The 19,078-nt window shown below is 42.4% G+C and overlaps 1 protein-coding gene across 4 annotated transcripts in view; it reads right to left on the reverse strand.

Moving 5' to 3' along the window:
- The window catches only part of kto (kohtalo), a 693,872-nt gene that overhangs the window by 101,784 nt on the left and 573,010 nt on the right, over positions 1 to 19,078 (reverse strand). Inside the window, exons 10-11 of one of the 4 annotated variants that reach the window (XM_067791816.1) lie at positions 13,883 to 14,239; positions 13,406 to 13,813 (exon numbers count right to left, since the gene is read on the reverse strand). In XM_067791816.1, coding sequence (XP_067647917.1) covers positions 13,406 to 13,813; positions 13,883 to 14,239 — 765 coding nt within the window. Of the gene's footprint in view, positions 1 to 13,405; positions 14,240 to 19,078 lie in introns of those variants that run through there. The other 3 variants (XM_067791814.1, XM_067791813.1, XM_067791817.1) reach the window with 3 other exon arrangements.

The following is a 19,078-nucleotide window of genomic DNA, read 5'->3' on the forward strand; positions in this document are numbered from 1 at the left end:
ACATGCCTGGTATGGACATTGTATTTTTTTGTGCTGAGCGCTGTTCCTTGCACGTCTTTCAGTGCCTTTCGTGATTTACTACTAAGTGATATTAATAAAGCCTGTTATAGTCATCCACTATAGAATGACCACGGCTGTTATTCTGCATGCGGTTCAAGAAGCAGATTTGAGGAGTATGTATTTCCTTGGCAGTATCTATCATGAAGCAAATAACACTTTTTCACGCAGCAAGCTTTAAGCTGCATTGGCAACTGCAAAATAAAAACACCTTTGTACTGAATTAAATAACTCTTAAAAGATGCGATGGAAGCAGCATAATGCGATGTTTATTTCAGTTTCATTAAAGAAATTGTTCTGGTAGAGAGATTGTGATTCATGGCTCGGTTTGGGCATAATGAGGTTTAATGGTTGTTGTTGTTGTTGTTGTTGTAGCAATGCTCGTCCCACCTAATAGCCGCGACCGGTCACAAATTGTCATCAATATCCTCTAACGGGAGTCCAAGGAAACTTGAAGTTTCAACAGGGGTGGACCATAAGGAAAGGGGTGTTAGAGGCGTTGGTTCCACATTACAATTAAAGATATGGTTGGTGTCATGTGGGGACACATTGCAAGCGGGGCATACATTTTGTATGTCGGGGTTGATTCTGGATAGGTAAGAGTTTAACCTTTTACAGTATCCAGAATGAAGTTGAGCAAGAGTGACACGCGTTTCCCTGGGGAGTATGCGTTCCTCTTCCGCGAGTTTTGGATACTCTTCTTTAAGTACTGGATTCACCGGGAAATTCCCGGCATAAAGGTCCGACGCCTGTTTATGCAGTTCACCAAGGAACTGCTTGTGTTTTTTCGCTTCATACGGCTGGGTTCTCAGGTGCCGTATTGCCTCAAAATGCTTACGGAGATGACTCCTTAAGCCCCTAGACGGTGCTGGTTCATCAATCAGATGTCTGTTGGGATGCCCAGGTTTCTGGGTATTCAACAGGAACTGTTTGGTCAGCATCTCATTTCCCTCCCTGATGGGGAGTATTCTCGCCTCATTATGCAGACGGTGTTCTGGGGACATAAGAAGACAGCCCGTGGCGATTCTGAGAGCAGTATTTTGGCAGGCCTGTAGTTTCTTCCAGTGGGTAATTTTTAGGCTTGGCGACCATATGGGTGACGCGTAGCACGTAATCGGCTGGCTAATTGCTTTGTATGTAGTCATGAGCGTTTCTTTATCTTTTCCCCAGGTACTGCCAGCGAGGGATTTGAGGATTTTGTTACGGCTCTGAATTCTCGGAACAATTGCGACTGCGTGCTCACCAAAATGTAGATCCTGATCAAACGTCACACCCAAGATTTTGGGGTGTAGGACAGTCGGTAGCGTAGTGCCATCGACGTGGATGTTCAAAATGGTCGACATTTGGGACGTCCATGTTGTAAGTAAGGTCGCGGAAGATTTAGTCGGTGATAATGCCAGGTTTCGCGAGGCGAAAAAAACTGGAAAAATCAGGGAGGTAGCCGTTTATTTTATTGCATAGCGCATCGATCTTTGGGCCAGGGCCTGTGGCCATTATTGTGCAGTCATCGGCGTAAGAAACGATTGTGACTCCTTCCGGTGGTGAAGGTAGCTTAGATATGTAGAAATTAAACAAAAGTGGGGATAGGACACCACCCTGTGGTACCCCTTGTTTAATTCTCCTTGGTTTTGATGTTTCGTTTCTAAATTGCACCGATGCCTGCCGACCACCCAGATAATTTGCGGTCCACCTTTTAAGACATGGGGGAAGGGTAGACCCTTCCAGGTCTTGCAGTAACGAGTCATGGTTGACCGTATCGAAAGCTTTTGATAGGTCTAGCGCTACGAGTACTGTTCTATGGTGGGGGTATTGATTTAAAACGCAATTTATATGGGTGCTAATGGCATTTAGCGCGGAGGTAGTGCTATGGAGTTTTCTGAAGCCATGGTGATGAGGGGCTAGCTGCAAATTTGCTTGGAAATAAGGGAGCAAAATGGCTTCAAGCGTCTTTGCCACTGGCGATAGGATAGATATCGGACGATACGACTCACCTATGTTATCTGGTTTCCCAGGCTTTAGTAGCGGTACCACCTTGGCCATTTTTCATTTCTCGGGTATGACAAAGGTGGAAAGAGACAGGTTGAAGACATGCGCTATATATTTGAAACCCTCTTTCCCTAGGCTTTTAAACATCGGGTTTGCGGCCTCCGCCGGGAAGTGGGCCGGATTTCGGGAATTCTCCCGGCGGGAATGAAACGTGCCGAGGCGGATTCAATGACCTTACGGAAGGCACCCTCCCCTTGGCGGGCATCAGTCGGGATAGGGAGGGCAGCAAAGCGGTTGTCTGTAAAATATTTATATTCTTCCCACTTTCCTTTTTTGAAGTTTATGAAAGTGCGTTTTTCGGTGACGATGAAGTCGGCGGTACGCTCGAGAGAAATAAGTATGGGCAGTTGGTCGGATGCCAATGTTACCATCGGCTGCCAGTTGACGCAGTTTACGAGTTCTGCGCTCACGATTGAGATATCTGGCGAGCTGTGACAGCTTCCTACCATACGTGTGGGGGCGTCTCCGTTTATTGTGCAGAACGTCGTTTCTTCTATTTGATCCGCCAACATCTCACCCCTACTGTCCGCCTGCAAGTTTGAATGCCATAGATCATGATAGGCATTGATCTCGCCTAAGATAATGCGATCGTTGCCAGTGAGTAAGGCCCTGATATTAGGGCGGTATCCTCTGGGGCAACAGGTGGCAGGAAGGATGTAGATGTTGATGATTTCTAGGTTTGCATCGCCTGACCGGACAGATAGGCCTTGACGTTCTAAGACATTGTCCCTGCGGTCGATGCCAGGATCAAATATATAATATTCCACAGAGTGGTGTATGATAACCGCGAGGCCGCTTCCATTTCCGCTCTCGCGGTCTTTCCTGTGGATATTATACCCAGAGCAGGTCTGCAATGCAGATCTTGCTGTGAGTTTAGTCTCTTGAATCGCAGCAATGCGGATGTTGTTGTTGTTGTTGTTGTAGCAGTGCTTCGCCCCACCTAACAGACGCGACCGATCACAAACTGTCATCAATATCCTCTAACGGGAGTCCAAGGAAACTTGCTGTTTCAACAGGGGTGGACCATAGGGAAAGGGGTGTTAGAGGCGTTGGTTCCACATTACAATTAAAGAGATGGTTGGTGTCATGTGGGGACACATTGCAAGCGGGGCATACATTTTGTATGTCGGGGTTGATTCTGGATAGGTAAGAGTTTAACCTGTTACAGTATCCAGAACGAAGTTGAGCCAGAGTGACACGCGTTTCCCTGGGGAGTATGCGTTCCTCTTCCGCAAGTTTTGGATACTTTACTTTGAGTACTGGGTTCACCGGGCAATTCCCGGCATAAAGGTCCGACGCCTGTTTGTGGAGTTCACCAAGGACCTGCTTATGTTTTTTCGCTTCATACGGCTGTGTTCTCAGATGCCGTATTTCCTCAAAATGCTTACTGAGATGACTCCTTAAGCCCCTAGGCGGTGCTGGCTCGTCAATCAGATGTCTGTTGGGATGCCCAGGTTTCTGGGTATTCAACAGGAACTGTTTGGTCAGCATCTCGTTTCTTTCCCTGATGGGGAGTATTCTCGCCTCATTATGTAGATGGTGTTCTGGGGACATAAGAAGACAGCCCATGGCAATTCTGAGAGCAGTATTTTGGCAGGCCTGTAGCTTCTTCCAGTGGGTAATTTTTAGGCTTGGCGACCATATGGGTGACGCGTAGCACGTAATCGGCTGGCTAATTGCTTTGTATGTAGTCATGAGCGTTTCTTTATCTTTTCCCCAGGTACTGCCAGCAAGGGATTTGAGGATTTTGTTACGGCTCTGAATTCTCGGAACAATTGCGGCTGCGTGCTCACCAAAATGTAGATCCTGATCAAACGTCACACCCAAGATTTTGGGGTGTAGGACAGTCGGTAGCGTAGAGCCATCGACGTGGATGTTCAAAATGGTCGACATTTGGGACGTCCATGTTGTAAATAAGGTCGCGGAAGATTTAGTCGGTGATAATGCCAGGTTTCGCGAGGCGAAAAAACTGGAGAGATCAGGGAGGTAGCCGTTTATTTTATTGCATAGCTCATCGATCTGTGGGCCTGGGCCTGTGGCCATTACTGTGCAGTCATCGGCGTAGGAAACGATTGTGACTCCTTCCGGTGGTGAAGGTAGCTTAGATATGTAGAAATTAAACAAAAGTGGGGATAGGACACCACCCTGTGGCACCCCTTGTTTAATTCTCCTTGGCTTTGATGTTTCGTTTCTAAATAGCACCGATGCCTGCCGACCACCCAGATAATTTGCGGTCCACCTTTTAAGACATGGGGGAAGGGTAGACCCTTCCAGGTCTTGCAGTAACGAGCCATGGTTGACCGTATCAAAAGCTTTGATAGGTCTAGCGCTACGAGTACTGTTCTATGGTGGGGGTTTTGATTTAAACCGCAATTTATCTGGGTGCTGATGGCATTTAGCGCGGAGGTAGTGCTATGGAGTTTTCTGAAGCCATGCTGATGGGAGGCTAGTTGCAAATTTGCTTGGAAATAAGGGAGCAAAATGGCTTCGAGCGTCTTTGCTACTGGCGATAGGAGAGATATCGGACGATACGACTCTCCTATGTTAGCTGGTTTACCAGGCTTTAGTAGCGGGACCACCTTGGCCATTCTCCATTTCTCGGGTATGACAAAGGTGGAAAGAGACAGGTTGAAGACCTGCGCTAAATATTTGAAACCCTCTTTCCCTAGGCTTTTAAGCATCGGCATGGCTATGCCGTCTGGGCCCACTGCTTTGGATGGTTTAGCGCGACCAATGGCGTCCTCAACCTCTTTAGCGGTGATGGTGATTGGTGACGCGCTGAATTTGTGTTTATGTGCGTGTCTGTTGGCCCTCCGTCTAACTTTGTCGACCGTAGAATGCATTATATATTGTCGGCAGAAAGCGCTCGCGCATTTTTTCGCATCCGACAGCACTTTGTCGCCAAAGGCGATGGAAACTCTGTCTTTGTGCTTAGTCGGATTCGATAGGGACTTTACGGTGGACCAAAGTTTACCCACACCGGTAGAGAGGTTACAACCTCTTAGGTGCTCCTCCCATTTCGCCCGCTTGTGTTCATCCACAAGCAATCTGATGCGTTAGTTTATATCCCTTATTTGGGGGTCGCCTGGATCAAGCTGCCTTATAAGGTCACGTTCTCTCGCTAAGTTTGCGGCCTCCGCCGGGAAGTGGGGCCGGATTTCGGGAATTCTCCCGGCGGGAATGAAACGTGCCGAGGCGGATTCAATGACCTTGCGGAAGGCACGCTCCCCTTGGCGGGCATCAGTCGGGATAGGGAGGGCAGCAAAGAGATTGTCTGTAAAGGATTTATATTCTTCCCACTTTCCTTTTTTAAAGTTTATGAAAGTGCGTTTTTCGGTGACGATGAAGTCGGCGGTACGCTCGAGCGAAACAAGTATAGGCAGGTGGTCGGATGCCAATGATACCATCGGCTGCCAGTTGACGCAGTTTACGAGTTCTGCGCTCACGATTGAGATATCTGGCGAACTGTGACAGCTTCCTACCATACGTGTGGGGGCGTCTCCGTTTATTGTGCAGAACGTCGTTTCTTCTATTTGATCCGCCAACATCTCGCCCCTACTGTCCGCCCGCAAATTTGAATGCCATAGATCATGATGGGCATTGAAGTCGCCTAAAATAATGCGATTGTTTCCAGTGAGTAAGGCTCTGATATTAGGGCGGTATCCACCGGGGCAACAGGTGGCAGGGGGGATGTAGATGTTGATGATTTCTAGGTTTGCATCGCCTGACCGGACAGATAGGCCTTGACGTTCTAAGACGTTGTCCCTGCGGTCGATGCCAGGATCAAATATGTGATACTGCACAGAGTGGTGTATTATAAACGCGAGGCCGCCTCCATTTCCGCTCTCGCGATCTTTCCTGTGGACATTATACCCAGAGCAGGTCTGCAATGCAGATCGTGCTGTGAGTTTAGTCTCTTGAATCGCAGCAATGCGGATGTTGTGCCGCTTCATGAAATTGACTATCTCCGTAATCTTCCCAGTTAGTCCATTACAGTTTAACTGCAGAATTCTGAAGTGCATGAGGGGAGACGTCGCCACTCTGGGGGTAAGTGACGGGTGACTACGCCTGGGTTGAGGAAGGCCAGGACGCAATTGCTGTTGTGGCCCTGGGACTGGGCGTCCTTGGGCAAGCATTGGGGTACCCGGATGATTTGGGTTTGCGACCTGGCAACATGGCGCGATGAAACCCGTCGAGGGGTTGCCGTCGCGGAGACCAGAACATCTAGGAAAGTGGCACCATCCAAGGCAGGAGCTGCATTGGGCGGATGTCGCAAACATATATATTCTGTGCTGGCAAACGGTGCAAACGGAGGTAGGGACTAAGAGTCTGGTTCCCTGACCTACACGATTGCTGCCGGAAAAGAGGGGGGGAGAAGACGAGGGCAGGGGCTGTTGCTCAGCATTGCTTCCGACTCTACTACGAAGATTGTAGTTATGAGTGGTAGCAGCTGTTTGAGTTGTTGGCGCCGTAAGGCGCGAGCAGCAGCGGGTACTTGTTGTGGCTTGCTGAGCAGCGGGGCTGCTGGAAGGTAATGGGGGGGCGCTTAGACGTAGACTACGAGGCGCCCTTGGGCGTGAACAGCAAGGAGCCACAAAAGATTTATAAAAGTTACGTGGACGTCGGGTTTTGGGATCAAGCCCAGAACAACCTGTCCGATGCAACCATCCCTTACACGAGACACACTGAACAGAGTATGACCGTCCTAAAAAGATTCTTTTCCGGCAGATGCAGCAAAACCATTTCTCAGGACCGGGGTCAGGAGACGGACCCGGATTGGATTCGATACCTTCCCGGAGCAAGAGAATATGGAGCAGTCCTGCTGCAAGGAGCTGCTGGGAGGATGACAATTTATGGGAGGGACGAAACAAATTAAATGGGGTTACACTGAAATGACAGTCCTTGGTCGGGAAAAATCCCGAGTCGCTCCGGTACATAGAACCGACTGCCTTGGGAAGAGAAAAACAATGCGGATGTTGTGCCGCTTCATGAAATCGACTATCTCCGTAATCTTCCCAGTTAGTCCATTACAGTTTAACTGCAGAATTCTGAAGTGCATAAGGGGAGACGCCACCACTCTGGAGGTAAGTGACGGGTGACTACGCCTGGGTTGTGGAAGGCCAGGACGCAATTTCTGTTGTGGCCCTGGGACTGGGCGTTCTTGGGCAAGCATTGGGGTACCCGGATGATTTGGGTTTGCGACCTGGCAACATGGCGCGATGAAACCCGTAGGTGGGTTGCCGTCGCGGAGACCAGAACATCTAGGAAAGTGGCACCACCCAAGGCAGGAGCTGCATTGGGCGGATGTCGCAAACCTATATATTCTGTGCTGGCAAACGGTGCAAACGGAGGTAGGGACTAGGAGTCTGTTTCCCTGACCTACACGATTGCTTCTGGAAAAGAAGAGTGAGAAGACGGGGCAGGGGCTGATGCTCAGCATTGCTACCGACTCTGCTACGAAGGTAGTAGTTATGAGTGGTAGGAGCTGTTTGAGTTGTTGGCGCCGTGGGGCGCGAGCAGCAGCGGGTACTTGTTGTGGCTTGCTTTGCAGCGGGGCTGCTGGATGGTAGTGGGGAGTTTAATGGTTCTTCAATGTTGTGTTCATCTGAGCCCCAAACATCAGACATTATAAAGTAACGCAGCCAGATCGACCATGTTGTAACACACGGAAGGCATGCTTTCATTGTTTTCGATGTGCGCAGGATTCGAGAATCAATATCGAAACGGGTCACAATCTCGTCATAGCCAAAGTCAGCACTCGCTTTTGAGCTGCAAAACGTTAATCAGAAATGAGAAAAAGTAGTTGAAACCATGATTCAATTACTAGAGATTTATTCTCCAGTGATGACAGAGCTTTGACACTCCCAAATTGAAAAATCTGGACGGGTTGCTCTTAAGAAGTAAGGAAAACTGGGAATAATTCAACCCCTTCAGCCAAAATTGTAGTAGAAAAGTACCTTTAGTAGTATATTAGTAGTGATAATAAATTTGTTAATGCCAACAGGTTTTGGGGGAAATAATTCATTTTCTACTAACAGCCTGATTCTAATGTGGTAACAACTTTCTTCACCACGGCAACTTTCTTCATGTGGAAACTTTTGTACCCTTTTGGTATTCTGCCCACGAAAGTAGCCGGATAATTATTTACCCACTCAAATAGGTGGTAACATCGATGGGTAATAGTGCAGTTTACGGTACCCACCGAAATTTGGGCCAAAATTTTCGAGTGAGGTATCAAAAGACGCGTATTCACGTCTAGATCAAGAATCCGGAAGCGGAAGTTAACTTTTTTTACCCGTTCAAAAGATTAACGAAAAACCGAAAAAAGACCCGCGGGTCCCTCCGAAAACGGGGGTGGGATCCATAGTATTTTTGCGCAGAACACCTTTCTGCGTTGGCGGCCTTCGGCCGCGCTTATAAAAAATAACCCTGGGCTACGCCATGCTAAGTCCGGGTGTGTGGTATAACCGTGGCTACCGCCACGGTGATGCACAATTTTTTTTGTGGGTACAATACAACAACAACCACATTAAAATCGCGAAATTCAACTGCAAATATCTCCGGACAGAGTTAAAATTTTTCTTTTCCGCCTTCGGATTATTGTTCTCGAGATTAATACGCGTCTTTTGATACCTCACTCGAAAATTTTGGCCCAACTTTAGGGTGGGTACCGTAAACTGCACTACTACCCATCGATGTAACCACACAAAAGCTGTTGAGAAAAAGGCAATACTGAAAAATAAAGAATTGTAAGCGCAAATAAGTAAACATAATGGTAAAAAAGTGTTGCCTCTTGCTATACATATTTGTTTCCATGTACTTTCACAGTATATATTACAATATAGCTATGTAAAAACGTGTGCATGTATGCACATATGTATATACACATCGTCCCGTTTATTCGTTAGCATCGTATCTACGAGTGACACATCGTCGGTAAAGCCATGGCGGAACCATACACGGTGGCAGCATGGTGACATACCTACAAACATAAATAAAAATTCCATGTACTTCGTTTTTGTAAATTCGATGGACAAATGTCAAAATCGTGCTGCGCCGGAAGTTGATGTATCAAATTAAATAAAAAAAGTTTTTATTCAGCCGCCCCATGGCAAAGACGCTTGAAGCCATTTTGCTCCCTTATTTCCAAGCAAATTTGCAGCTAGCCCCTCATCAGCATGGCTTCAGAAAACTCCATAGCACTACCTCCGCGCTAAATTCCATTAGCACCCAGATAAATTGCGGTTTAAATCAATACCCCCACAATAGAACAGTACTCGTAGCGCTAGACCTATTAAAAGCTTTCGATACGGTCAACCATGGCTCGTTACTGCAAGACCTGGAAGGGTCTACCCTTCCCCCATGTCTTAAAAGGTGGACCGCAAATTATCTGGGTGGCCGGCAGGCATCGGTGCAATTTAGAAACGAAACATCAAAACCAAGGAGAATTTGTTTAATTTCTACATATCTAAGCTACCTTCACCACCGGAAGGAGTCACAATCGTTTCCTACGCCGATGCGTGCACAATAATGGCCACAGGCCCAAGCCCAAAGATCGATGAGCTATGCAATAAAATAAACGGCTACCTCCCTGATCTCTCCAGTTTTTTCGCCTCGCGAAACCTGGCATTATCACCGACTAAATCTTCCGCGACCTTATTTACAACATGGACGTCCCAAATGTCGACCATTTTGAACATCCACGTCGATGGCACTACGCTACCGACTGTCCTACACCCCAAAATCTTGGGTGTGACGTTTGATCAGGATCTATATTTTGGTGAGCACGCAGCCGCAATTGTTCCGAGAATTCAGAGCCGTAACAAAATCCTCAAATCCTTCGCTGGCAGTACCTGGGGAAAAGATAAAGAAACGCTCGTGACTATATACAAAGCAATTAGCCAGCCGATTATGTGCTACGCGTCACCCATGTGGTCGCCAAGCCTAAAAATTACCCACTAGAAGCTACAGGCCTGCCAAAATACTGCTCTCAGAATTGCCACGGGCTGTCTTCTTATGTCCCCAGAATACCATCTGCATAATGAGGCGACAATACTCCCCATCAGGGAGAGAAATGAGATGCTGACCACACAGTTCCTGTTGAATACCCAGAAACCTGAGCATCCCAACAGACATCTGATTGATGAACCAGCACCGCCTAGGGGCTTAATGAGTCATCTCCGTAAGCATTTTGAAGAAATACGGCACCTGAGAACCCAGTCGTATGAAGCGAAAAAACACAAGCAGGTCCTTGGTGAACTCCATATACAGGCGTCGGACCTTTATGCCGGGAATTGCCCGGTGAACCCAGTACTTAAAGAAAACTATCCACAACTTGCGGAAGAGGAACGCATACTCCCCAGGGAAACGCGTGTCACTCTTGCTGAACTTCGTTCTGGATACTGTAACAGGTTAAACTCTTACCTATCCAGAATCAACCCCGACATACAAAATGTATGCCCAGCTTGCAACGTGTCCCCACATGACACCAACCATCTCTTCAATTGTAATGTGAAACCAACGCCTCTGACACCCCTTTCCTTATGGTCCACCCCTGTTGAAACGGCAAGTTTCCTTGGACTCCCGTTAGAGGATATTGATGACAATTTGTGATCGGTCGCGGCTGTTAGGTGGGGCGAAGCATTGTTACAACAACAACAACAACAGGGGGTGATAGTCTACCCAGCAGCCGCAATGAGCTGGCAAAAATAAAATAAAAGAAAATGGCTTATTGTCTTAGAGCTTTATACTCCGATTTGATTTACTAGTCGAGTTTTTGACGTTGAACGATGAATTTTGAATTGGTTTAGGTTTCGTATGTTCATAGATTTACGGAAGTGCACGATTCCTTGGTTCCCGTACTTTTAATAAAACCTATGTTCAGCCACACTAATAGATCATGGCATAGTTAATAGATTCATCATAAAATTAAAAATGTTCTAAGGAATTATGCAGTTCAGTACTTATCGGGTATTTTTAAACTGATCGCTTTCTATTTCTACTGATAATATTTTTCGAAAAATCGTAAAGAAACAACACAGTTTACGGATGTCAATTCGTCAAAACATTTGTCAGTCGAACAAACCTCTTGTGATTGAATCATGAGTTGAAACATGTATAAGAATTTTAATTAAAAACATCTTGCCTTTATTTTCGACGGAAACGTTAAAGTTTAAACAATTTAGTTGAATACAAAATTTATTATATGAAAATTGTCACTCATTTGAGTTATAGAAAAGTCAAAACAAATTAGAATTGTAGAAAAAAGTGATGCCGTTGTATACTTTTCCAGGAAAATTTATTTCTATGGTTTTTGCTACAATTTTTTTTCTGGATGAAAACGGAGTTTGGCAAAGAGGAAAAATGAGTTTTATAGTGGGAGTTTTAGATGGCGGATTATAAACTGAAGCTGCCAACGTCAGCCACCTTGTAATTGCATCATGAGCACATACATTGCATACTACGGCTTGTGAATTGCTTAAATATTCCGTAAAAGTTAGTATTTTTCATATGTATATCTAGGTATATCCAGGGACCGGTCGTGTTATACAATCACGTATCGAAAACCAACTTTACACAAACGATAAATATGAATCTGTCAAGCTATTCGTAAAAATGATAACACAGTGGTGTTAAGATTCAAAAAATTCAATTCGATCACGGATCGTTAACCACGAAATGGGCTCAGTTTTTGATATGAATATCATATTTAGAAGGCGCGCAAAACTTGAATGTACTACGCAGGGGCAGTAGCAGTTCTACTTGCAATTTTGTAGGAATAGTCCGGATCTTCCAAAGTTTCCCCCTATACTCCTATAACTATTGAAAGGTTATGGGTGGAGTGGATGCAAGGAAGTAAGTTTACAACATTGCAATGCGTACATGTGCAATTTTTTCATATGTATGAACATTCTTTGTAGAATTTGTTACAGGGAAGCAACCAGCTAGGAAGCCGCGCACGAAAAATTTAAACGGAGGCCATTTTAACCGGTTATCAGCTACATACCCCGCATGTTGACGAATTTGAGCTGTTCACGGCAATACTAAGGTTATAGATCTAGGCCATGAGGTGTGGTGATTGTCCTTTAATCCGTAGTATGCGTAATTAGATGCCCCTTGCACTATTATAAATTTCCATATGCAGACGCGGTTAACTTATTTGAAACAATAAAACATTCACGGTTATGAAGAGAGAGAGCAGGAGTGGTATAGAAAGAGGCAGACCCATGTGCATACAAATACAAACACCCTCGGAACAAAAGAAAGAATGGATCACTTGAATTTTGTGGATCACTTGGCTACAACTCAACGGATCATTTTCATCCCTTAGTTCCCTGCGCAGCAATTTCCTTTCAAATATTTCTTCCAGCTCTACCATGACAACCGCGTACATTACCAATATCTCCTCGGTCATAGTTGGTAATGTTATTTTATGCCCACACAATCTCATATAAATATAAAATTCTCGTGTCACAGTATTAGTGGGTGAACTCCTTCGAACCGGCTCGACGGATTCTCATGAAATGTTGTGAGCATACTGAGCAGGTCTGAGAATCGGATCTTATCTATTTTTTATACCCCAAAATAGTAAGGGTGGTACACCTTTTGATTTTTAGACAATATTGTTTGTTTTTATTTTTTTATGAAACAGCATTCAAATATACATACAACCCTCTGCGGCTGGCTGACTTGGACGCGGACTGTAACGGGGACTAGAGCTGGGACTGGGACTGAGGCTGGAACTGGGAATGCAGGTATGACTGGGACTGGGACAAGGAATGGGACTGGGACTGGGAATAAGGGGTGGAGAAGAATAAAAACATCAATGTTCACTGCGTGAGTTTTCTCTTCGAATAAGCATCGGTCCTGGGGCTGGATTCCCTAACTGTGGAAAACTGAAAAATGTACCCTTATTGAAAACTCATTTGCACACAAGATTTACACTTTAAATTTTCATGCGATTCTGTACAGTATTGTGCACAATGTTTAGCAAACGCCATGAAAACAAAAAAGTTATTCTGCAACAGTGCGTATGAGTTTTAAATGTCACAATAGTGTACACTCACGAAATTTTTATCAGTGAATTTTCTTGTTCACAGTTTTGCTTTACATAATCAGAATTTCAAAGTTTACACAATGTCTTGTGTATACTTTAAAACTCACACTGACTTTTGGGTCGTTTTGGCGCTTTCGTTAGTCTATTGTGTTTGGGTCTTAAAGCTTGAAGTAAATTTTGATCACACATTTGAGTAGTTGAGGAACGAACGAGATATCTAGAATTCTTATTTAAAGGTATGCTTACCTTGGATTTGCATCATTTGGTGATGAAGTCTTTGCTGCTGTTGAAACTGTTGCTGTGAGGAAACCACGCTTGGTTTTCCACTTGATGCTTGTTGCCTGGAATAAGGTGGAATACTGTTTTGCCCGATTATATTACCCATAGTTACATTAGGAGTTTGATTAACAAACTGTCCTCTATTATTAGGTACGGTATTGCTTCCCCTTTGTTGAAGATAATCTGAAGTCGTATTCCTCTGGCCCATTTGATTGTACGATGTAATTATGCTAGAAGGCTGAGTGGCTGCACTATTATTTATTATTCCTGGTTGTTGATATTGATTAAAACCATGAAATGGGTTCGCTGTATGATTAATTAAGTTCTGATTTGCATTTGCCGATGCCATGTTTTGCTGTAAAATATTTCCTTGTCCTACTAATTCAGATTGAGTTTGAATATTTATGTGGCTATTTTGATTATTGGATGAGCTATTTATGATACCTGAATTCGATGCCATTGTCATTTGATTCGCAGATTGCGTATTCATATTCTGTGAGCTAACTTGTTGTGTAGAAATAATGGCATTTTGGTTTACGTTCTGAGAGATATTCACTCCATTTATGCTACTTGCAAGCTGGTTCTGTGTGGTTGATATAGCTCGCATTCCTCCTCTTACAAATTGCTGAGGCACAGAACCAATGGGACTCTGCGCTTGTACTCCTTGTCTTAATTGTTGATGTTGTTGAATAGCGGTATACGACGTTGAATTATTTTGATTAAATCCAGGTTGACGCTGGCGTAACATATTGCACAAAGCTTGCTTAGATTGATTAAGCTGCGGGCGTTCAAACCGGTTTCCTATAAGAAATAAGACATTAGTTTATTTCTGCTTGCAATGAATTGCCCATCTATGTTTCAAATCTCCTTTTCTTTCAAATGTGTATGTAGATAAAAAACAGACACTAATATTCATTTCTAAAATCTAGTTAATAAAATGTGAGCAGTCATTTAAGTAAACATTTTAAAATATGTAAATAATATACTAGTTATCTACAAAAATGTTTGGAAAACACTATTGAGCAAATGATTTAAGTAATCGAACAGCGATTGAATAGGTGATCGAGGCTGTTTACTATTGTGAACGTTTTTTTTTTCAAACATTCGTCACTTGTATGAATTTACAATGATCAATATATTTCAAAATAAAATCATATCATGGGATTATAGAGATAGTTCCACTTCTTTTTCTTGGCCGCCATTGTCCCCATTTGACCCAAACTGTGTTTTTGACATTGCCTTTTAAGCCGTTTCCTTTGTACGAGACAAACTTGTGTAAAAAAATTTCAACAAACGCCGAAAAAACTTTGAGTTTTCACGAAAAACTGCATGCAACTGCATTTATATTAGCAGTTTGCATTGAAAAAATGAATGTGTATATGCAAGAATTAAGTTTACTTCCATGTAGAGTTTCGGTCTGGTGCGGAACCACTGGAAAAGTACCAACAAAAGAAATAGATAACAATTTCCACAATAAAAGCTGCAACTAGGTTTAAGGAGCTTCGACTATGTGTATGCCCTCATTCCCTATATTTTAGAGAATTTCTCTATATAGGTAAGAAAACTGGCAGAAAAAGGATTCGACCAAAGGACCTGTTACGCCATAGATTCAACACAGTATATTAAAACAATGAAAAGCAACTTACATACATTTGCGTCAATTCATATTAAACATACCTAAGTACTTCAGAGGGTAATTTCGGGGAATCCGAAATACTTATTTGTTTTCTCGCAGCCCATTCTATGCACATAGCTGTTGCACAAATAGAAAAGTGTCTTCAAAACCCGTCTTAAAAGGACGTTGCATAAAAAAATAACGAATAGTGAAACAATATTTAACAGCTCAAACTAATAAGCGCTCTTATGTGGGAAGCTGAAATAAGGCGGTAAACTTATTTCAACTATATGAAAGCTTTACCTTTGCATTTTACTTCCTTTTCTATAAATAAAAAAAAAATAAATATAAGGCGCGATAACCTTCGAAGAGATCTAAGGCCGAGCTTCTCTTCCAATTTGCGTCGTGCTCCTCTTGATTTTTCCCTACAAATTGGCCGGACGGGACCTACATGTTTTATGCCGACTCCGAACGGCATCTGCAAGGCAGATGAGTTTTCACTGAGAGCTTTTCATGGCAGAAATACAATCGGAGCGCTTGCCAGACACTGCCGAGGGGCGACCCCGCTTAGAAAAATTTTCTTCTAATTGAAAAATCTTATTTCTAAAATTTTGATGTGGCTTTGCCCGGGAGTTGAACCCAGGGCATACGGTGTGATAGGCGGAGCACGCTACCATCACACCACGGTGGCCGTCCTTTTCTATATATTTCTGCCCTTATACAGCTTAAGAAATCGTAAGTCTTATTTTAACTCCAAGGGTTAATTTAAAGTAAACAAGCTTTTACATATGTATGTAAGAGTTTTAAAACCAGCTCCCGATAAGCTAGCTAATGAAAAAGTGAAATTCAGAACAGAAACATATCCTAGTAACCATCCCCGTGTGCAACTTTTGTAATACTTCTCTAATATCAATGGCAAGATAGTTTAGCAAGTTTGGAACAACCGAAAAAGCTCAAATAAACCAACTAGTTCTGAAGTGGAAATTTCTACCTAGTTCGGAACTACAGAAAAGGTAATGCAGCGGGAGCAATTTTCAGAGCCGATGACATCGCCATTTTACAGTCGCCAGTTGAAAGCATGTAAAACAGATAGAGGGCGAACTAGTTTTGGTTCCGAAATCACTAGAAGCGCAACAGTTTTGAACTAAATATTTTCCCTCCAGGGATTATCTCAAAACATTGAGCACGAGGTGTATGCTTTCTGTGTGGCAAATTCGACATGCTGCGGCTGAGAGAGATACAAAAACATAAATAACAAAAAATTCTGCATGTTCAGATGGGAAATATGTGGTATTCCCGCATAGTAAATGAGACTTTTCGTTTTATGTTTTATTAAAATAAATCAGACTTTCTGATGAACATGTTATAAAAAACATCGAAACGCGTAGGAGAATAAGAAAAACCCAAAGCTTTTGTCTTTTAATGAGACTTATGTAGATTTATTAAATTAAATTACTAACATATTTTGTTGAGCTCGATATAGGTTCGGTTATACTTAAGACATGTTTTCCGTTAAAGTCTAATTGGTATGTATTTAGGCCGTATAGGCAAACATGAGGTATAGTTAAGACATGTTTTTCTGCGAAAGTCAAATTAGTACGTATTTAGTGCGAATAGGAAAACATGAGGGTAAAAATGGGATAATTCAACTGATTTCGTAGGAATTTTATTTTTTTTGTAAGGCATCACTAGGTCCAAAAGCGGCTATGCGGTTCACAGTATTTCTCGAATAAATGGACGAATATCTTCTGAGATATTTGTCTGATGGAAAACATTACATGTCGTTTTCGAAGTTTCATATAAAGAAAACTGAAGATTTTCGAGTAGTACGACAATGGCGCTTTCTTGTTTTTTAAGAGTCGATAATCTCATAATCTTATTCTGTGAGTTCTTTCAGGTCATAAATGATTAACAAATAAACGATTATCAACTTTTTTTTTATAAATTACTGCGACATGAATGCATATAGTTTTAAAAATTGTCAAATGCAATGTGGTAATCCTAAAAGTTATCTAATTCGAGTGAAATTTTGCACAGCTTATGTTTAAATCCATAATTTGTTAGTACCTGGGCGACTGAGCTTTGCTCGGTATTCCTCGAGTATCCGCATAATATACACTGTTCAATATGTCGTCATTATAAATATCCAACTTTTTTTATACATATATTTGTACTTACTGTTGAGTTCTTTTAAAAAAGATTTCAAAAACATATCGATCCTTAACCGCAAAAAGAACTTGGAGATTCTAACTTCAATATACTTCTTAAAAGCTTCAATAGCAGTGCTGCTCAAAATTTTTTATATGGAAGTGCAAATCACATATGCACTGAAATATTTTTGTATTTAACATATTTTTTTAGTAACATATTTTATATATATCGTCGGAATGTGGTTTTCAATAATCATACTAAAAGTGAATGTGGAGATTTCCGCGAATGTTGCTTTAAAAATTGAGTTTGATGACTTTCGAAATGCTTCATTAGAGGACTTCGCGCCGTTTGTTTTAAATTTATGTTTAAATTTTCATATATTAGCAACAGAGATTACTGAGGTGCTGAAATACCACCTGAGTTTAATAAAATGTTTAACAAGTAAATGATAGGCAATGTAGCTTAATAGTTCCTCCCACTTTCAGTCTAAAAATGTCTCATAACCACGAAAAATAATATACCGAAATAAAAAACAAAATCACAGAAACTACACCGTAAGAGAATCACTAAAAAAACTAAAGAACTAGTGCACTTCTACTGCATTCTGAACCACTAATAGTTCGCCATCTATCTCTTTTAGTTACATGCTTTCAACTGGCGAATTTAACATTGCGATGTCTTAGGCGATGGAAATTGTCCCCGCAACTATATACAAATTTCCACTTTAGAACTAGTTCTTTATTGGCACTTTTTTGATAGTTACGCACTAGTGTAACATTTTACAGCTGCTATCTAGTTCTTTCTCGGTAATGTTTCGTTGGCCCCGAACTGGAGCGAAATTCAACATGTTGCGTATAGTATGATATTATCGCATTTTTCGATAGATCCGGACTGGTGGAATTGTGTTGAAAAAAGGCATATATAGTCGTAGCTTGTTAAAACTGGTAGCAGTATTTTTGTTGGTGGCCTATTTTTAAATATATGTATGTTAAATATGAGGATAATTAGCTATTATCATATGAAGTATGGTACAGTTTTGCTTATATTCTTTGGTCATATGCCCCATATATTTCAGCTCGATGTACCAAATTTCACCCAAATCAGTTGATTCGTTTCCGAGATAGTAGCGGATATACAGAGTAAACAATATATATAATTAGGTGAGGGGCAACCCTAAGTGGCAGTCATACTTAAAAATATCTCTATTGTAATTCGGAGTGAAATACCTTTCGTTTGATACCCATATTGGCTTATCTCGTGCAATTTTTATTATTTTTATAATTTTTTTTCAATTTCGAATAGGTGGCAACCTTGTGAAAACACCCTCGGTGGAAGCACCTTGGTAGAAAGTCTTAGAACGTGATACACTATCTACATATGCGCCAAATTTCATTCAAATCGGATACACAAACATTTTTAACTCATTTAAAGTAATACTGTAACTCAGGCCGGACAACTAAGAACGAGTAATAAGCCAAAACTTTTCTAAAGGCATTTGGTACGCTTCACTCGAATCCGGGGTGAGAATTTTAAAATTGTTTCTGGTTTTCGAGATATTTGTAGCTGAAGCTGCTAACAACACATTTTCCGCTATATTCAGTACGCTTTTCGTGAACAAAGGTTCTCTTTATTACATAACAACATAAAAAATTTGAAAGTGCGCCTATTTTCTTTGAAAACATGGTTTAATTTCTTGAAAGGATCCATCAGCGGATTGGGATATTGTCCTTTAAACTGTACTAGGTTTGGGATAATCTCTTCAACGTTATATATGAGTGATCGGCGTAAACCCCTACTAGGTAGAGTCTTAGAATGTGATACACTATCGATGTACCAAATTTCATTCAAAATATCAGTCGTTTCCGCGATAGTAG

Source organism: Eurosta solidaginis, chromosome 5, assembly GCF_040869045.1.
Source record: "Eurosta solidaginis isolate ZX-2024a chromosome 5, ASM4086904v1, whole genome shotgun sequence".
Taxonomy (NCBI): domain Eukaryota; kingdom Metazoa; phylum Arthropoda; class Insecta; order Diptera; family Tephritidae; genus Eurosta; species Eurosta solidaginis.